Below are 21,907 nucleotides of genomic sequence, written 5' to 3'. Positions count from 1 at the left end.
AGCAATCTCCATGGCTTTAACGCTACAATACTTCTTCAGGATTTTTCATTGTTCCAGCAAGTAGAGAACCAAATGTGCGTATGACTTCTTCTCCTTTTCATCTCAGTGAAGGTTGGGTTGGGAGAATCTGAGTTTGAGAATCAGCCTCTCCAACAAATCAACATAAAGAAAACAAATTGGTGGAGATGAGAAACACGAAGAAGCTGAGAAGTGCACAAATTATACATTTATTATACTGTAGTAGCATATGAATAAAGATGATATGCAAACAAACTCAATACATCCCTAAACTCAAAATATATCTTGTCCCACATGGTTTTCAATAAAAACAACACAACCACGTGGGGGTATCAGTTCAGAAAAAGAATTGCTTGGCACATCCAAGCATGCTAAGGAAACCCCACTCTGCCCACCATCCCAACCCTTTATACTTCAATTTAAAGAAACTACAGGAATATACAATTTACAAATTTCACTGGGCTTGAATAATTAGATGACTTGTATAATTAACTTTAGACAATAGAGTAGAACACTTAAAGTTGTAATTGCCCAGGACCTCTCCGCGAAGACCTTGATGGAGGTCTGTTCATATCTGGCACTGGCGAAGGCCGCCTTGGTTCTTCTGGTGTTTGTACTTCCTGAACCTATAGCAAACCAACAAAAGATAACATGTTGTAAGGTTAATCAACTTTTGGGGAAAATTGCAGTTGTCAAGAAACTCCATTTACTGAAAATCTGATGCAACATACTGGAAAAAACAAAGGCCCATTTCAAGGAGATCAAATATTGCAGTAACTATTCATGTCTCGGCTCAAAGAAACAATTATTGAACTTCTTCAGACTTCACATCAGCAGTGTATTGTAACACCATAAGTCCACTTTATAGAAGTGCATCTCACAATCTAAAAAACAATCAGTGGGCCTGAACCACCTAAAATAGCAGTTGAGGTCACAATCTAAAGTGCAAACTTCCTTCTTCCATTTTCTTTTCTTCTTTGGACAGCACAAGCAACAAATTTTAATTTCTTAAATGACTAGGTCATACTAAGGTAACTTAAATAAAGAAATTATAAACCTTGGCAGATGAAGTAGAACTGTATCGAGATAGTGCCTGTGACTTAGAATGCACTCGATGCTGCTGCTGAACTCGCTCAAACTGCTGCAGCCATGAAGCAAAATTTATTCCGTTACGCGCATTCCTTTGATCTTCATTCATACCATCCTCCAAAATTTCTGAACCACCAAAGTGATTAACTTCTGAAAAAGCATTTCCTGATGACAGTCGCTTGAATTGTTCACCACTGAAGGAGTATGAAGGTACAGTTTTTAATCTAGTGCGGAGAATCTTGAATGCTACACTTTGCTGCATCAACGAGTAAAGTGAAATAATCTAAGAGAACTAACATGAAATGTCTAAAAATGAATATAATAGTAAAACAATTTAAATGAACTTTTCATTAACACAGGAGACAAATTCTCAGCATTCAAATTACATCCATCCTCCCTTTCACTCTAGGAATTATCAAATTAAATAGACTCTCAACACGCAAAGATGAAATCAGCGCCCCCCACCCCCGCAAAAAATAGTGACCCTTTCACTCAACTACTAGGTGCCAGAAGTTGAGATTCACTTATCTCATCTCAGAAAAGATAGTCAACTCAACACATTTTCTATCCGGAAATTCATATAACAAGAGCATAATAGTGAGTGCCAATGACCCCAAAACTTCTAGAGGCTGATGCATATAAAATGTGTTCTGTGCACTAGGACCTGTTACTGTAAGTCAACATGGGGCATAATATTTCAAGTGAAAGAATCCCAAGGAACTCGACCGGTGGTTGTGCATATCTCAATAAGGTCCACAACAGAAGACAATCAGCAACTCCTACCAGCATCGACCAGGAACTACGACCTACACCAATACAAGCAGCACTACCAACAGCCCAGTACTCATCGCGGCCATCATGAAGTCCTCAAAAATGAAAGAATTATACCAGCACACCCCCACATACCACCATCATCAAATCCACACCTCTGCACCACCACAAACTTCCAATTGGACCTTCAATTCTTTAACCACCACACCACCATTCATTTCACAAGATTATTTAAAGATTAATACATGTCATTTTAATGGAAGTGAGGAGGCTAACTAAAAAATTGTACAATTTTCTCAGACATTTGAAAGTCCTGGTCACCAAGAACCACAAACCATTTCACTTAAATGTCGTCAATTCTTGAATTTAAACAATGGAGTGTGATTTTATTTAAGTTATGGCTAATATTTACTGAATTCACTGACAATGGCCAAAATGAATTTTGAAGTGGCACGCCGATGATGCGGACTCAGATTGTTAGAGTTCAAGTCTTAACTTGCCAACCCTAGGCACATGCAAGATACTCATTTAATGGACTTAGAAGGTAACTGATTTAATCCTCCGGTAACTCAATGGCGCTTGAAGAAGTTGTTATTTATGCCCAAATGGAACTGCGCTCAAGTTACCGATTTAGATTTATCTGTTTTCTGTTGACCTCAACCACTGGTTCTTTTGTCTACCTCACCTCCCATTTAATCATTTATCTAATTATTATAACATAACAATCTATATTTGGTTGCCAAAAGTCAAAATTTTCTCCTCAAGAAGACCTTAATCACCAAAGTTATAAACTTCATAAATTTCACTAAGATAGAATGAAAATTTTTCTTGGGAATTTTGGCAGTGATAACGAGTTAAGAACAGAGCAAAAGGTTGCAAATCCTACCACATTCTCACACAAAAAGTAAGTAAACAGCAGATACGAGTGCATGTTGATGTACCATACACTAGTTAAATACAGAAGCAAAAGAAACACTAGGAGGTCAACCATGTAGAAGCTGAGAAAGTACAAAAGAAACAGACTTCAAAAGAAGTCCGTGTAATGCAACCACATCGAGGAATGAAATTATCACTGTACTAAAAAGCTATCGGCGAGGGACCTTCATTATCGTCGATGATTCAACCACAATGACCAGGCTGGGCAACCACATACCTGGGGAAGCAACATTAGAAGACCATACAACGCTTTCAACAACCATATATATCTTCCCGGTTCAAGAAGCTGCACGAGAAAAGCACGATCTTGATGTGATGACATAAATAGTCAATGAAGCTTTCAATAGGATAGCATTAAAAAAAAGTTCGTGAAAGACATGAAAGCCAATCAACTAATGGGATGAGACAGATACAAAGTTAACCAGGCTTCAAAGAATATATGAAAGGGTTCACATCCTCTGTCTTAACACCAGAGAAACAGTATAAGCTTCATCATCTCCAACAACCCATCAGTATTATAAAGCGAGGCCTCCAACACCAAAATGCATATGTACATACCTAGATGTATGTAAAATTGAGCTTCTTGCATGATTTTTTTGGACCAAAGAATTTAAAACATCTACTTGTTACAACTAAGTAGTGGTGATATAAAGTGGACCAAAAATGTACTCACTTCCTGAATGACCAAAGCCTCTCTCCGTTCAGGAAAGACACAAAGTGACTGACAAGACTAAAAAGGACAGTCTGTCCTACTTTTCATTAGTTCTTAAGGAAAGACAATAAAACTACAGACAGTTTCAAGAGGTTTTTTTTGTCTCTTTCTTTCTGTTGGAGGCACCAGTATACTTCTTACCAAGACAATAACTAGACTAAAAGCCTCAAGGGAGACTAACTAAAAAAATGCAACAAAATAACTACCGAAAAGGCACAGACATAGAACCTCTGGATATCATGTCCTGCCAAAGCCATTTAAAGCAACAACAGATATTTGCGTTCATGGACAGATCCCCAATGAACTTAAAAGCAATTCCATTCTCATCCATAATATTATCAGCAATAATACAACTTAAAATTTCCATCCGAACCAAAAAACATATGGTTGTTATCGTCTACTCATGTTCAATAGCCATCTCCAGTCCATAGCAACAAGGATTTGACATATGATCAGATTAAGAACAAATTGATGGAAACTTATACTTAACACAGATTCACAGAGCTAGAAGTGAAAAGGATATAGGAACATAGTATGTTGCCTTAAAAACAAATTATAGATACAACTTCTTGTTCCTAGGCCCTCAGTTTCCTATTTCGATTATCGTACCTCGCTGCAGCCGCCCATAGCTCTTATCCTGTAATCCTGGCTCCTACGTAGTAACTTACTTCGGCAATGGGCCAGGAACCTTACATCTCATGCTGTTCAACTAATGTTAGATCATGTGGCTATCCTCATTTGCAGGCCACCACCATTTGTGGTTTTGTATAAGATAAACTTTTTTAAGAACATATGACACTTATTTCATTTTCATTCAACATTATTGTCGAACTGAAGTCATCACCATACATATTTATGTACGTGTGCGTATAACCCAATATGTGAACACTCAAGAGTTTATCTGATAACAATTCCCAATTTTCTACACGCATACATCAAATCATCTTTATTGGATAAATTATAAAGTTAATGATAATTCTCATTTTCCCTTAACCATTGATCCTTTAAAGTTTCAAATATTCTGAAAGGTGAGAACACTTTATTTTGATCTCGCTTTACTACTCAAGCATTGTTATCACCTATACTATGAAGTCCAAATATTGGCCTCTATTCTGAGCTACCAAACTGGTAGCCCATCATGCAGGTGCTCTTTTTTAATTTCCCCTTGGGGCCCATTTGTTAGTGACTATCAAATCCCATTTCTTGTATCCAGAGGCATGCCTGCATGGGGTTAGTATAGAGGATGCTCCAGCCATCTCCCTGCTATTCCAACACTTCACCTAATACGGATCCAAATTTTTATCACTCTTTCACATTGCATTCAAACAAAAGATCTAATTTAAATGTGCATAATCGTTTATTAATCACATTGAGGGGGAAAAATGTCATCACAAGAACATTACCATTAGAAATGTCTCCAACATCCCCTAAAATTATAGTAAAACTATCAACATACAAATATGATGCGTACAAACATGCAGTACATAATTGGACACTAAGTTAGCAAGTCATATAGATGTTGCCAAGGGGAGCCTTCCATGTGAATATGAAGCAACAGAAGTAGAAGAAATGCATAGACCAATAGCTACTTAAATATAAGTATTGCACAGTGAATATCTCGTTGTATGAGAACACCAATGTCATGAATGAAGCTGAAATTTATTCATTACACTTCAACATATATCCAATTAATATCACCTGTAGTCTAAGGTAGGCAAAAGTAGGAGTCTCCAGAAGGTGGATCAATTTGTCCAATTGGACAAGAAATTTCACATTAATATCCTCCTCAACCAAAGATTGAATGACAGAACTTGCATGCTGGTAAGCCTATACATTGAAGCGAACAAGAAGAAAAAACCAAAGTATCATTACTAAGGGAAAATTAGGAGATGTGATGACAGCTCAGAGAAGACAATAGTAGTTCTAACCGTAAGCATAAGGCTCTTACCTGAGTTAATAAGCAAAGGCTTATAATGGCCATCGGTGAATGGCACCATGATGTATATAAAGAGAGGAATAAGTTTTTTCCAGCATCATTGAACAAAGATTTCTTCAGGAGGTCTCGAAGGTTAGCCAACTCATATGAAGTGAGCAAAATCAAATTCAGAGCCTGAAAGGGAAATTGGAAGTGAAACAATGGACGCATTGTATCCACATAAACATTGAATGTCTCCCGTGGATAAGAACAAGAGAGAGATCCAATACAAGATTCTTATATTAAAGGTTCACAAACCACAACGATTTTCATGTTCGAACAACATACTACCTGAACCATAATAGATGCAAAATCCAAATCAGATTCTTCTTGAAGTATGGCGGAAAGCTTCCTATAAACTGTCTCGGCATCTAAAAGTACACACAGTCTACGGATGATCAAAGCACCACGTCTACAATAGAATAAGATTGATTACGCCACTACAAAAGATATCACATAATATTTACTTCAGCATATACAGATAAACATCAAAAGGACTCACTTCTCCAAGAGAGAGTTGTCAACCCGAAAATTTTGAACCAAGTAAACGATGAGCTGATGAAAATGCTTCTCATCTTTGGCTATGCAAGCATGGACCTCAAGTACCAAAAGCACTACCTGCGAGAAGATTAAAATAAGAGGAAAGGGTCAAACTCCGGCAGAAGCAAAAGCTCACTTAATAGGGAAGGAACCATTTAGCAAATATGAAATCATCTTTAAATTAAAATCATTTCAGATTGAGAAAGAATATATACCTAGGCACACTTGTTCATGCATCATAAGACAACCCATCTTTCTAAATTTTCGGTAAAGCAGAATGCAGCAAGTGCTTCACTTTACTTTCCCCAAGTTATATTAACCTTATTTCAACTGCACAAGACTATCAGGTAATTCTTTATTTTTCATAAAAGGTTGGTTATCTGACTGTATCAGCTTTCCCACTTCTAGCCAGCAACCGTTTTGTAGTGCCATTTGATTGTTGGGGAAGTCATATTGGGATATAAAACTGATAAAGTAAACTGTAGGGGAAAAAATGGGAACTCTGGCGCCAATTTTTTTTGTGTGAGAAAACATAGGTAAACAAAGTGATAATTTCAATGAGGTCCATCATCGGGAGAAAAGGGGGATAAAGGATCACATGGTTTTTTGGCAGACAGCCGTATGCAAAAGCTGCAATCGACAGCAACAGCTAGGAAGGGAAAGGAAGATTTGATGATGAACACAAATAAGATTTTATAGCTACTACAAAAACATGAAACTAGCAGCGGGCATGTTCAAACATTTATAGGTAAGTATTTTATGGCAAAAAGAAAAAAAATAAATTTTGATTAACAGGAAGAAGAAAGGTTGTTCAGCCAAATTCTTTGACATGGCAAAACAATCCAAGCAATCAAGAGTGCATTAAACATATGGAGTCAAGTTGAATATTGAACAAAGACATGCAAGTTTTATAACAACTCAACAATCCAGAAACTCTTCCAACTGAATATAAGGCTTTAATGATTAGTCTGAACCAATGAATGAACATAAAATTCTAATTTTACTTTGACAATATCTCCTTAAACAAGAATAGAAAAACTAAAAAGAGAGAAAAAAAAAAAATAACCACTAAAAGTGAATAGCATTGCCCTTGGCTATAATGTTTAAGAATTTACAAATGTCACAATATGATAGTAAGGTAAATTTATCTGGAGACAGACTCATACTAATTCATTTTCTAAGATCTTAAAAGTTTCTTCAATTAAACTATATAAATTACGTCTTCACGCTTCAAACATACATCATAGGTGATAGGATTTTTATAGATATTGCAAAATAACCTTAGATAAACACATAGAGGAAATAATTGGAAGGAGTTCGAGAAAATACCTCATCAGAAGGATCTGAAAGTGCCTTTAAAAGACTCTCAAAAATGTCATTTAGAAATGATAGAACCTGGCCCAATAAGAAGATGAAAAACAGAATTCAGGAGAGCTGAAACCACACAGAAATTCAACAAACTCACAAAATACTGGCAGAGAATCGCAAACTGCTGGCTAAAGATAAAAAATTATTTACAGAAAATGTTCTGATATTATGCAGAAATAGAAATTCATCTAATTTTGCTACCACATTAATCCGTTCTTAATATTTTGTTTTTATAAGCATTAACTACAGAGAGAGGGGTGTGAACAACTGGAATATGAGAGACTAAAGGAAATGTGCGCCCAGGCATTCACTTCAGAAGGAAATATTTTACAGGCTAAAACCTCATTAAGCTCAAACATACAGCAACCTCAATAAGTTATCTCTAAAAGTACTATAAGCAATTTCATAAACTTGGAAAGGTCTCATTTTTTCCTACTATTTGAGGAACAAACTGGAGAAAATCATACAGGTCAATGAAAGAAGTACTTAGTAGCCAAACAGCAATGAAGCCAGAAAATATTGGTGGGGACAAACATATTACATGATATATAAAAGTAATACCATAACATAATTATATGAGGATAAAACAGGAAAAAGATCCAGAAAACGAAAGGCCCAGAGGACATGAATCAGACTTGAACTCTGGAAAGTGTTGGATTTATATTTTGCAATTAATCATTCAATCAGCAGACGGTACTATAATCAAGCACAAAAATAACGGAAATTAATTCAAGGATGTATTTCTGCATATTGTTTATATACTGTTTCAGTAGATTGTACCTATACTCCAAAAATTCGGATTCTATTTACCTTATTTCATATTCTTGGATTGAAAGTATAGAGATGAATTATGTTTACAAGTATGACAATGATCTGATTCACTTGTTAGGTTCTATACGTTGTGTTCTCATTTATCATGTTACGTAACTAATTTACACATCAACATGTTTTCGCCCAGCGGACTTCTTCAACAGTATAGTCCAACTAAAAGCATGACAAAGTATATTATTTACAGTATGATACATGAGTTGCTTAAGAGTCATAACAGATGACGAAGTGTTTAATTTCAGGAGCAAAGGAGAAAAGCAAATCCTGATATTCCAAGCTCGCTTCAGATTTCAAAGAAAAGAATGGAGAAAGAACAGCTAGAAGGTAACCAAGTTAAGGCATAAATTAAGATCTCCTAGTTATGCATTGCCTTTATTCGCCCATAAGGACACGGCAGCCGGCAGTGGAAGTCTCTTAGTTTACTGAGAAACAACTATGCATTTAATGACATAAAAGCTTTCGATCATGATAATGATTTTCCTATAATTAAGGAGTCCTTGTGATAGAACACAATGACATTATGACATAAACCAAAATAGCAATAATGGGAGCTGTCATTATTACCTCGGCCCGATGTCTATTTAATAGGGTTGATATCCAATGCAGTGCTTCAATACGTGTAGCCTCCCATTCACTAGACAGATGCCTGATACATTAAAGAAAATCTTCATCATTCCATATTCACGTTGCGACATTGCTGCTAGGAGTATAGATCAAGGAAAAAGCAAATCATGAAGTTTCCTTACTACGTTCTAGTAAAACCAAAAAGCCACATATAACAAGTATATTAATGTCACTCTTTAAGAATGGAACAGAATTACCTCCTGGCTACGGAGAGGATGGCTTGTACATGAAATCCTTCACCTGGATCAGCATGGATTCCCCGGAGCTCTTCATTTGTTTCACGAGCAACCTGAAGTTAACAGAAATATATAAGCATTTTGAAACAGCAGAAACACCAAAGAATAGAGACAACAAAAGACATGCAGGTGATCAAGTCCAAGCGGTTATTATCATTTTACTGAAGTTATGAAAGGAGTTATGAGAAGGAGGAATATGATGCATACATTAAGTGAACTACATATGATAGCAAAAAACATCATCAGGATAATGTTGAAGCAAGCATGGGTAACATTCAAAATGAAACTTACAACTCTTATTTTCTCTTCCTTGTCCGATATGCAAGGTAGGATTGCGCCAAGAATATCAGCATAATGAGGAACTAGTTGGTCCCCACCAAGTTTTACAAACTCATTAATCTGCAGCACAGAGTAAGCAAAACTCATCCGGACAATTCCATACAATTGCATGATACTGTACCACTACTCAGGAATTGGAAAAGCACTCTGCCAGGTATTGTGAGAGTGAATATGCATACCCAAGTAATAGCAGTTAGTCTAGTAAATTCATCAGGTGAAGCTGCTCTTTGTACCAGTATCTCGGCCATGCGACCATAATCTACAGACTTCAAGAGTAGCACTGCTTATGTCAGGAAATTGAAATAAACAGTAAAATTTGTTCATTTATCAAGATAATAGCAAAGCATGAAATAAGGCTGCAAAAACGCCAAATATAAACTGGGAATCAGGAAATTCTTTCAAGCTCCTAGATGCAACAGCAATATCTTCCAGCTTTATCTCTAGCAAGTAGCTTATCTCTCATCCATTCTCGTTCTTCCTTCTCTGCTATCTCAAAGCCCTTTAGGAATGAGTCACAAATTCATTAGCTACTACGGTGTTTGTTTTCTTAGGGTTTAAGCATTAGTAACATCCATTTTCAAGTAAAACTTTCCTAATTGATCTGTTCCTTTGTCTAATGTTCTTTAATGAGGGATATATGATTACAAAAACAATTAAACATTTTCCATATTTTACATCCTTTAGTGGGACAAAATAGGCTGCTGATAATGATGGAGATTCTGCATTTTCTTTTCTAATAGTGGTGTTGTGGGACGTCATTTAACTCACTAGGAGTTGTCCAACATAAATTTGGCATCAGAAGGTAAGTCTTGGCTAAGAACTCAGTTAAGCAAAAGTAATTATTGCTTCAAATGATAGCATTTCAAATGTCCACATAAAAGTCCTTACAGATTATTGAATGCGTAAGACAAATTCACCATATAACTTGCATGCTGAATGAGTACCAAACTCAATGAAAGACCACTACAAAAAGCTAACTGCAATTGGATAACAGAGACAGTCAGATAGGACATCTGCTCATTCAGACACATTGAGATCCGCAAAAAGAACCTTTTAGGAAGCAGGTGGAATATTTGAATTTCATGAAAGACACAGGCAGTCTGAGAATGATGGTGAGCATTAACTTGTAAATCAAATTAGTACTTAGTCTACCAATCTTCAACCTGAAAAATATACAAAAGCAAGCATAACCTGCCATAAGAAATGCTAACTTCAGGTGTTGAGAGGGAAACCAATTCAGAAGGAGAAAGTTTTTTCAAAGAAGGTAAAAGAAGTAAAAAATCAAATCCATTGATGTCTTTTAAGGAAAATTCTATTGCAGATACGTGCTTTACTTATTGCTCAGAAAAATTGAAGCGCATTGAAAAATTAAATTCACTCCCCTTGTTGATTTCAAAAAAGCTTCCTTCATTTTATGATTCTTCATTCTGAAGTAACCAATGCAATAAATGACAATCCAAGTATTGTATAATTCTCAGCACTTCACCCAGGGAGATTAGAAGTAGACAAAATTAAATCATTTCTTACTTTTTCATAGTAAACCTCTAAATCATAAACCCTCCAAAACTTGAACCTGTTTTCTCAAACCAGAGGTGAACTTCACAAGCAACTAATAACTCAAGAAGGAAAAAAAGGAAAAAAAATGAAAATCATCATATTCTTTTTAATCCAAAGACAATGTACTCACATTTTTCGTATCTCCTAGTAGTCTTCAGTATTAACTTATCATACATCTAGATTCGTGTGCTCTTCTCTGCACAATAGTGCCCTTGTTTACTCAGAATAGTATCAACATTTTTAGCATAAACAAATTCTTGTATGAGTTTCCTATTATATGTTTCCCACAGGTCCTTGTCCCAACATTGCATACAGATAAGTCACAAGTACATCTTTCTGCAGTTTGCATCCTTATTTCAAGACCTTATTAAGTCTTCCAAGTGATATTCTTAGAAGGCTTTGGTAGTACCATAAAGTTTCTTTGCACCTTAGAGAGAGTATAAGTTTTCATTGTTGTAAGGCACCATCCAAATTCACTTATTGGATGCTGCTGCAAATCAGTTAGGCATATTGGTCTGAAGGAATCTACACAAGAATGGCCACCATCAACAGTTTTTCCAGAAAATAATTCATACAGGCTAAACCAGATTTCATGTGCAAAGCTTATTACAGAGATAAAGGCAAGGCCTCCAAACACAACCTGTCAATAAACCATACAAATAGGACAGATAAAAGTTTCTCGTCCTACCATCCTTGTGGCCTCATTGAGGAAGCATCCATATTGAGAAAACAGTTATTCCTCTTCACATACAGATTATACCCAAAAGAAAGAAAACCAATAATGCAACGTTAAAATCTATAAGTAGCAATATGAACGCTCAAGACAAGCATAAGTCTTACTGGAGAGTTCTTGATTTCTTGAAGAAATTCTGAAAGTGCAGAATCGGCTTGTTGCCTTATTTCATGGCTTGAATCACTTAGCATGTTAAATAAGCCTGAAATATGGTAATGAAACCCAAAAGTATGTATCAGCAATAACACCAGTACAACCAATCAAGCCTCAGATTAGGGTACTTACCATCAAGAAAATCAGGAAGAAACCCCAGCATATCAATATCGGGCACACTATCTAGAACAGTAATCCATCCCACCAAGAACTGCCGGACATAAGGGTTTAGGACATTCATTCGTTCTCTCAACAAAGGTATAAACTCTTCAATGCTGCATCAGGTCAAAAGGGAAGGAGTACCAAGTCAAAATTAATTGCTGAATTACTGGAAATCAATTTAAAAACTAATTCCAGAGAGCTGGTACTGAGACAGGAAAAAGGACACAACAAACCTAAATTGATCACTCTCAGTGACGATGTCCTGCATCCAAACAACCAACCAAAAGAAGTAACAAATTACTCTTGAGACTATCTACTAAAGTGTTAAAGATATTCCTTTATCCTTTTGCACATCAGGAAAATGATACCTTTACAAGTCTATCTAAAAGATGAGCAGCACTCTGTACATTGGCATCTGAATCTGCTGAAAGCTTACACAGTGCATCAAATATTTGGTTGAAGAACACTATAAAATCACCTCTCACGACCTGCAAGTACCAATAATGAAACCCAACAACACAAAAGCGGAAAGGAATATGACACAAGTCCAATAACCTACCTTGGCGATGTTATACAGAGCTTCACAGGCATAATAACGAACTCTGCTATCTTGATCAGAAAAGGAATTCAGGACTGGTGGAACAATTTGCTGGAACACGCGGGGAAGAGAAAAAATGCATCAAATAAAATACAATCCTCACACCCTAAGAACTATATCAATAATTAATTGGAGGCAAAGTGCAAGCAATAAGTGCCAAAACGCAGCTATATAGAAATAATAGTGCAATAGCCTCAGGAACATACATTTCATTCTCTTTCTTTTTTCCCATGAGGAATGCCTAAACCAAGTTTTTAACAAATAAAGAAGAATTGACAAGCATAAACTTCATGAAAGAAAAATTCTTTACAGTACAGTTCTCACTGCAGCTATCTATTATTTTCAGACCATGGTCTTAATATATGGTATCATATCAGTCATGAAAACAATTTTCTTTCTCTGTTAGAGCCTGCAACATGCAAATTTAATATTATCACTCTCAAAAGATAAAACGTGGAATGAGAAAGTACTGTTTAATCACTTTGAATCTTTAACACATAATCCTCAAGCATATATAATGATATTCATACTTCATTTCCCCCCAGTCGACAACACAAATCACACAATTCAAGTTTCATAGTCACGTGATCCTTAACCAGTCCTTCTGAACATTGATGCAAGTAAAGCCAGCTCAACTACATGGACCAGCACGGATATTCTGTTCAGGAATTTGTTGTTTCCTTAGCCTGAACTCCTTCAAAATATATGCATTTGCACCATAAATTTCATATCTACCAATTAACAATGGTAACACCGGCATTATATACTCCTTAAACCGAAAGAAGAAGAAGAAAAATGAGTTTGCACCTCGAGATCAAAATACAGAAGTATCCAAAAAGTAAGTAATAAATAAAAGTAAGAGTGGGATCATTTTAGTGGCATTATCATATCTACCGAAAAAAGAGAAGAAGTTGAAGATGCATTCTTACATCAAGATGTTGTGCTGCTTCCGAAGTCAAACCCACTGTTGCTGCAGCTAATCCTATCAACCCTCCCTACACCCAAAAAGAGACAAAAGAAAACACTAGAAAAACACATTTTCTCCACGAACAGAACACCAAATTCAATTTTTAAACATTCAGATACTCTAACACATCAACGAGGAAACCAGAGCAATAAAACCTCCTTTTAGAAACCAACAAATAATTAAACAAACAAGAACACATACTTTACGATGATTTGCCTGGGGCGAGTACGTGTACTCATTGGTCAACAAATTGATAACTGCAGTGATTTTATCATGATCCCCTGATGATGCTAATTGCTTCACTATCCCTTCCACCTAGATCCAACAAAACCCACAACAAAAATAAATAAACACACACAACCAAAAAGGAACATAAAAAGTAAAGCCCACAACAGAAATTCTTAAATTAAAATTCAAACCCCAAAAGATTAAGAAAACAAAAAATACGCGTAAGTACATGTATATGCATATGAAATATGCGCACCTCCAAAGCAGCATTTTTGCGCTTCTCGTAAAGTTTATCCGAGAGATTACGGAGAACCGCTGCTGGAATCACAGATAGCGCGTCCGCCATAGATAAACACACCCAACAAAGCACCGATTACCTCTTTTTCATCACGATTAGATGCACAGTAACTTGTTTCTGTAAGTGAAATGGAGTAATCTCCCCTAAACTTTCATGTATAAATATTTGATCAAGACTGAAAGCAGATCTAGCGATGGAGTAGAGAAATTTAGAAAAAAAAGAGGATTTGGGAGACCCTGAGAAGGTTGATTGAATTGAAATTTCCCAGATGATTTTTGTCTCTTTTTCTCCTTCCCCTCACTATTTTTAGTTTTTTAATTAGGGTTTTTTGTTCTACTATTTTAGAGAGTGTGGAGGAATTGAAGAAAAAGGGGTTTCTGTATTCCAGTTTAGGCAACGGGGGTCGGGGACTGATCCGGGGGACCGGAAATGTCTAAATTACCCTTGTAATTCTTCTTTTATCCTCGTCTTGAGGTTTATTGCAGTGTATGTACTTTGTCTTGAGATTTTAAGCAGCAGTTTTTATTTTTATTAATTATTGTTATTGTTTTTTTAATTACAATTAGAGAATAGATTATTCTACTACTTCACTCCCACACTTGTAACTTAAATAAAAAGAAACTAACATGTATTTATATTTTACGATATCAGTATTTTCTCTCATTTATGGTTCGTTTATATAAATTTTCCCTGTGTTTTGTTAAATATTGATAAATTATTTAATGATATTGATTTTTTTGGGTGATGTTTAATTTTTCAAAAAAATAAAAATGATTTATGTAAATAATATTGATATTTTTTATATATATGTATGTATATATATAATTATCTAAAAGATATGAGTGGTTTGCGTAAACAGACTACTTATATATATATCGATTTCTTCTATTACAATTTTTTTTAATTGACTACAATTACTCTCATTGGTTTAACAAATTGATTTTTTTTGGTAAGAGGAAAGCTGAAAATTTATATAACGGTATTTTGCTCACAATTTTCATGTTGACAATGTTAAATAACCGGTGTTAAAAAATTCAATAATGTTGATTTCAAAAGTTAAAAACCCTAGATATTACAGATTTGTCACGCGGTGCTCCAATTTGAAGGAGCAGTGACGAGGGTCAAAATAGATGTGGCCTATACCAATTCAATAATGTACTTAAAATAAAAGAAATTTATTAATAAAAAATCTTACTTGATTAGTAAGGTTGAAACGCCACAACCACAAAACTATGATCGAGTCTTACAAATGTGGATGTATTCCTATTTCTATAATAGCTTGTCGTTTCTCTATCACTTTTGTTTATTCAAATTATTGATATATTGAAATGCTATTTAAATTGTATTGCACGCAATGAAATGTATACTATTCAAAAAATGAAATAAAATAAAATAAAATAAACTCCAAAATGTTACTCTTGTATGGACCCGAAATGCTACTATCTTAAGCCTTCAAAGTAGTGAAATCAAAACAATTTTAATTTGGATTAAAAGATCACAATACCTTAAATTAATTTACTCACAAGGTGATTGAGACCTCGGAACACGAAAAAAAATGCCAACTAAAATTCTCCAATATTCAAATTAACAGATCAAAAAAAAAAAATACAAGATTCTATCAATTAAAAATAATGCACCTTGACCCGAAATAATTTCAGTATTTATATGGCCAAATACTTTGACGTCCTATAAGCGACATTCGCCTTTTGAATGCCCCTCATATTAAACCCCTATCAGATTTCACCCTAAAGTAAATGGATAAGATCATCCTAGAGAGGTCATCGATGGTGAGATACTTGAACATGGAGTAGGGGCAAGTGCGTTGACATGGTGGTTTTCTCTATGAAAGCCTTTAAGAGTTGGACGGAGAAAGTTGGTGGTGTTATCTTACCCAATAGTCAAAGATTCCCTCAAAAATGGATAATACGTGTGGAAGGAAATACTTTCCAACAATACAATCTCACTCTCTTCTGTTAATAGGATACATCCCTTTCCCCAGTTTGACTTTCTGGGTGGATCCGGGCCAAAGTTTCACGATAATTGTAATTATCCTCAATTTACAGGATTTAATAAGAATCACTCATGCGAAAGGAGACCACCACTGTGCAGCAAAACCCATCTATCCAAGAAAGCTAATATCCTGAATACCTGTACATTTCATTGTCCAGTAATAGAGTGGGTTTTTCTAAACTCGGAATATACCAGAAAGTTGTCCAGACAACTAAAGCCACATCCGCATTGAAATAGTATATCCATCAATGATCATTTATCACTTCACCTTGCGAACAAACTATCAATATAAGTGACAAGATAATTGACTGTATGGTGTTTGCTTGAAGAGGCATACTCAGGTCTTCTATAGAGCATCAATGTTCAACACACAAGTCAATCCCATTGCTACAACGATTGATAATTTCAGCAGAGTTTATCACATTGTACAAGACTTGTGGAGCTCAGGTACTGGCAAACAATGAAAAAGATCACAGCGTTTTGAGATCCTCATGCATGCAAGCCCCTTGCTGCTTTGCTGGTGGCCATACAATCGTCTCTGGAAACATGCATTTATTTCTGTTTTTATCATAGGATACAAGTGTATCACAGAACAAAAGCCTCTATTCTCATTGGAATTTTAGATAAAAACAAACAGAAACGAGCGTCTTATTAACTTGATTTTCCAAAAAAAACAAACAGAAACGAGCGTCTTTTTAACTTGATTTTCCGAACCCCCTTACATTAGCTGATGCCAATTGTTTCGAAGTTGACCATTTCTATCAACTGCTCTTGAAATCCATTGCCTGAGCGACACAGGATAGATTAATTGTGGGGATTGAAGTGCATTTCCTACCATCAGAGAGGACTTCCGATGCATAACATCCTCAAGTCAAAGAGATACAAATTAATTTATACGTCGTCATTTACATTAGGAATGTATTATTTTGTTGTAAGTGTTCCTATGAGCACAAGCTATTCATACAACAAGCCTGGAAGAGCAAACTTACAACCGCTCAAAAGGAAAAGGACTCAAGAGCGACTCTTCAAGCTCCCGGAAACCCCGGTAGACCGCCTCAGTTTGATTTTGTGGAAGGGGCAACCTCCGCACCTCAGTCATATACCTGATATTTGTTGAATGGAAAGAGTTATGGATAGAACATGAAGAATTGGAGAACAACCATATAGAGTAAATCCCAGGTTGCTCACTCATAGTCTGATAGTGATTAGATAAACCTCAGAAAAGACCATATATCAAATGCTACATAAGTATGGAAAAGTCAAAACACTTGGCGAAACATCTCACCTATTTGCTGCACTTGTGATCTTATCACGGACACCTTGATTTAGAATTGTTGTGTGGCCCAGTGAAAATGGTCCACCAAGAATCAAAGAAGCTCCAGCAGCGCTTGTGCCCATTTTCTGTGCAAAGACGGACATTGCCCACTCACGAAGTACTGCTAGAACTGACCTAAGAAGCCGTAGCCTTAGACTTGGAGATGGTAAAATTGCTCCATTTGATAACAACTGATCATAAGTATTCAGCACAGGTTCTATTGCACCCTTGCAAGCAGCAAGTAGAGCCCTTGCAATATCTTCATCTCCAACTGGTTCAACCCCTGCAATCACCCGCTCCTACAAAGATTTATAAAATGACAGTCAATAAGATGTTAAGAAGATGGCAAAACCATCACAAGAATATAATATCGCATCCTAACAAAACAAGTCGAGCAATCAAGGGAATAACTCAAGTAGGATGAAACACAAAAAAGAAATATTTACCTGCGCAGCCTTCTCAAGGTGAAGACATAGTGTATCTAATGGTAACATAGCTCCATCTCCAGGGAAAACATGAGAACCAACCCTCTTCAGCACTGCACAAGCTTCAGCAATACCGCCCCTTGAAAGAGCTTGATCAATGAGTCTAGCCCAGGTCTCTCTAACAATACTGCTATCAGCATCACCAGAATAGCTTGCAAAATATAGCATTTCCAGACATATCTGAAAGTGAAAATAATTCATCAAGAATCATTGTCAAGTCTGGGCTGAAAGGCTTGCAGAAAAGAAACTGTGTTCCAGCCAGAGATCATAAACAAGACCAGAACAGTTTAGTTCTGTATATAACAGATAAAACGGAAACACATAACATGGTACTTCAAAGCAGTATGTTAGCACGGTGTAATGGTCTGACACTCTGCCTACGAGCATCCAGGGACATGGTTGGTTATACTATCCTTAGTGGAAGTATACCATCTAGCACATGCAAAAGAAGTACACAAGGTATAGAAGTGGCATGATAGCATACCATACCCTAAACCATTATAATCTAACAATTTCCTTTCTTTTAGCCTCAACAATTTACACTTCCAATTTGGGTGCATAATATGAATAATCTAGCTTCCTTCTTTAATCTCACTATTTCCAACATCTCCATCTTTCTGAAAATTCAATCAATTGAAAGAAAACCTCGACTTTATTGGGCATTTTCTCAGCAGAACACAGTTACCTCGCTGCTTTCCAGATTATGAAACAAAAAGGAATGTTGCATGTTCTACTTCCAGGGGTTTCTATCTTACCAATTTCCAAGATCCAAGTTCAGCACCACTGATTAAAACAAAGTATACAGAGACTGGTTTATTTAAACTTAGGCCAAGGCAGCCACAATTATTGCTTGTTTGGCCATCCAACCACTAGTAATGTATGAACTCATTTGATCTGAGCTTATCTCTCTCATGAAATCACCAGAGCTTATTAATGGAACAGGGAACCCATGCTGACAGAGACCATAATCAATGGAAAACATGGTGTCTGGAGATAACTGTTCTTCCATTGAACCACCAAAGTTCCTGCACTATTGAGTTTTTGAGAAAATCTACAGACCCATCTACATTCCTGTCAACCTCATTTCTACCAGTAATACGGTGAGAATGTGGTTTGTCACACTATATGGATGTCTTTCCTGGGTTATCAAAATACATTACAACATATTACCTCCAACAGTGTGGTTTTACGTGCTGAATAAGAGGATATAAGTAACTGAATTAGAGAGTGACCTTAGTTCAGTCAAAGTATAGGCATCTCAAACTTGTTAAGGGCATGCCTTCATCCGACAAGGAACAAGCTTAGAAGCACAAAAGGCAACTAGACCTTACTTTTGTGTAATAAGGTATCAAACAAGTGTAACACTCGCATCCTTGGCAAGGGGCAAGATAAGGATCTGAGCAAGTGCGGATGACAGGAAGTAAAGAAGGAACGACCTACAACTCCTAACTCTATCATAGAAAAATCAAAAGGAAAGCCGCACATATGATAAGATGGCCCGAGATCATTTTCTGCAGAAAGGAGCATTGAGCAAATAAATTTATGCAGGTTTAGTAACTATCACCAAAAGCGAGGTGGATGGATTATAAGCACAGCCTTAACAACAATACAAAAGATTACAAACCTCCCAGAGTTCGAACGGAACAGCATACTCATTGTACAATTGAGTGATAGTCTTTAAATCCACAGATAACTCCTTCGCCTTTTCTCGAACAGAAAGAACAAAATTGGCATCGCCAGAATGACCATTATCGGGTGATGAGTCATTTGTGGTAGATTCAGATCTGCCAGGAGAAGTTTCCAATCTTGAAGCCACGGCATCCAATTCCTCTTTTATCTTCATCTGAAATTGAAGAACAGCAAGCTTCCCTTCCAGTAAATCAAGGAGCCCATTGTCAATAGCCGCCCTGGCAGAAACATTAAAACTGTCCACCTCACTGGAGCTCTTTGCCTGCAGAACAGCATTGCTCAGGTATTGACGCCTGGCATCAAAGCAATGAAAAGTCACAATTGGTTAGCTGAAAATTAAATAAAGAGCTCTATATCAAATAAAAAGAATCCAAATAAAGAGCGATTTGTTTATCTGTGTCAACATCTTGCATAAACAACACTTGGCACATCAAAATCATGAAAGTAACATATACACACATTACAATGACGTTTTATCAAACAACATCAACTGAAGACACAAATCTATATAGTGTCTAGCATTCTGATTATCCATATAAATCAGCATCCATACCACACATCTAGACCACATAAATAACGCAATATGTGAATAGAACAAGAACCTTTGTTCAAGTGTTGGGGTATCCCCAGCTTCAGTTGAACGCCTTTCTGCTAGCCTCACTAATATTTGTGCAGCAAGAACATGCTGACGCTTGGAGACATAATACCTTGCCAGAAGCTCAAAGTACTTTATCTGATTAGATGCAACAAGCACTCTAGAATGACCCACGCGAGAAGTTGGGGATGTAATTGAGGAAACAGCCCGAACCTAAAGAACATTAAAGTAAAACAATAAAAAATAGAGAAAAATATCATACTTGTTGTAAACAGACCTTGAACTCCAAAATACAACAAGACAATCGCAATTTTGTAAACCGCTAGGATTGATTTTTACGATCTGAAGATGGATTGAAGTTAAATATAGGATCAGCTTTTTACTACATATCATCTGAAACAAAATCAGATTTATAAGAAGGCTTCAAACCTCATGAGTAGGGTCACGTCCAGCATTTTGCAAAAACTGCACCAAATCTGGGCCTCCATATTCCAATAACTCATCATCTAGACCTAAGTCAATCAGTGTTCGATAGAGATACTCGTGGAAAACTCTATCTGAAGATTGCACACCAAGTTGAATGATCTGGCATATGTACTTTTTGCGAGAGGCTGGATCTAGCACGGACTGCGTAACAGGCCTGATAGGAGACCCGAATTCCTTTTGTAAAGCTTCACCCTTAAGAGAACGCAGAGCATTAGTGACAATTTCATAACACTGCATACGTCGAGAAAGGGCATGTTCTCGAATTGCTGCATCTATCTGCTCATTGAAAGCATCACCAGCGGGATCAACAGCCTGTGCCTTTTGCAAAGGTAATCGCACTACAGCTTCATAGAATCTGCAATTTCACTAAATGTGTCATGCTTCATCTAGTGGAGCAAAGGCTAATTAATAAACAACTTCATAAGAGAGCAACTTAGTAAAACAACTGACTGACTTAACAACCTTAAATCTTCAAAACGTTTGCATACAGTTTGCAAATCAGCAGACTCTGGGATTTTACTTAAATTGTTGAAAGCCTCCATAGCCAGGTTCTCCCTTTCTTCTGTATCGGAAGTAGCAGAAGCTCTCTCAAGATATTCAACGGCTACGTAAAACTTGTAATCGCTCTCCTTGTAGTAGCTTGGACAACCATCTCGTAGTCTATGACTAATATCATCTACTGTTCCCCTGCCATCAGGACCAGTATAATACTGGATAAATGGATGACGGATGACGTGAGAAAAGGTTCATAAAGGAGCATTGATGTGCTGAACCAAGTCAAGCTAATGTACATCACATTTTAATGAGAAAAGTAAAGGAGCAAGAGTGAGAAAATAATATCATGAATGCTTGATCCCGAATTTGAAGAATAAGAAACGTGACTGGGTGACGAACAACAATGTATTAAATACCTCCATTAAAGCAGATATAAGCCTTGTTGCAAGTCGATCTCCCTCTTCTGAACAAACTAATTGGTGGAATGTTAACTGAACCATAGCTTGCCTAGTATTTGCATCAAAACTCTGAATCAAGCGTGCCACAAGATGTTGTGAAAGAAGTTGGAGTAAGAAAAGGGCTTCCCCACATCTAAGAAGCAACTGCCTGATACACTCCATAGCTCTCACCTGGAAGACAATCCAATTAATTATGCATTGATATAGCTAAGGTATATTCACGGTTGAACAATCTCAACATC

At 36.5% G+C, this 21,907-nt stretch overlaps 2 protein-coding genes across 2 annotated transcripts in view; both read right to left on the bottom strand.

Moving 5' to 3' along the window:
• On the bottom strand, positions 212-14,498 carry LOC105156197 (protein VAC14 homolog). The gene is made up of 20 exons (XM_011072268.2): positions 14,091-14,498; positions 13,808-13,921; positions 13,569-13,634; positions 12,601-12,690; positions 12,410-12,529; positions 12,275-12,303; positions 12,012-12,154; positions 11,834-11,928; positions 9,616-9,702; positions 9,389-9,496; positions 9,059-9,150; positions 8,802-8,883; positions 7,371-7,436; positions 6,004-6,119; positions 5,793-5,913; positions 5,475-5,636; positions 5,225-5,353; positions 3,032-3,100; positions 1,076-1,363; positions 212-644 (listed from the first exon to the last, which is right to left on the bottom strand). Exons 1-20 carry the CDS (start codon positions 14,178-14,180, stop codon positions 534-536), a joined length of 2,178 nt encoding a protein of 725 aa, XP_011070570.1. The 5' UTR covers positions 14,181-14,498; the 3' UTR covers positions 212-533.
• Positions 16,835-21,907, bottom strand: part of LOC105156195 (nuclear pore complex protein NUP155) — a 12,595-nt gene continuing 7,522 nt past the window's right edge. The window contains 8 exon segments of the mRNA XM_011072267.2: positions 16,835-17,245; positions 17,428-17,756; positions 17,904-18,122; positions 19,567-19,924; positions 20,234-20,439; positions 20,656-21,067; positions 21,175-21,422; positions 21,624-21,898. Coding sequence (XP_011070569.1) covers positions 17,128-17,245; positions 17,428-17,756; positions 17,904-18,122; positions 19,567-19,924; positions 20,234-20,439; positions 20,656-21,067; positions 21,175-21,422; positions 21,624-21,898 — 2,165 coding nt within the window. The 3' untranslated portion in view covers positions 16,835-17,127.

Source organism: Sesamum indicum, linkage group LG2 (genome assembly GCF_000512975.1).
Source record: "Sesamum indicum cultivar Zhongzhi No. 13 linkage group LG2, S_indicum_v1.0, whole genome shotgun sequence".
Lineage (NCBI taxonomy): Eukaryota > Viridiplantae > Streptophyta > Magnoliopsida > Lamiales > Pedaliaceae > Sesamum > Sesamum indicum.
Note: the sequence above shows the minus strand (reverse complement) of the source record. Positions and strands in the feature narration are given on the sequence as shown.

Excerpts from the sequence above, each read along its gene's own strand:
- LOC105156197 (XM_011072268.2), bottom strand. The coding sequence starts at position 14,180 with ATGGCGGACGCGCTATCTGTGATTCCAGCAGCGGTTCTCCGTAATCTC. Across the intron at positions 13,922-14,090 it reads GCAAAAATGCTGCTTTGGAG|GTGGAAGGGATAGTGAAGCA; the intron begins GTGCGCATATTT and ends TGTTGGATCTAG. Across the intron at positions 3,101-5,224 it reads TTGCCTACCTTAGACTACAG|CTTCTTGAACCGGGAAGATA; the intron begins GTGATATTAATT and ends TTTCTCGTGCAG.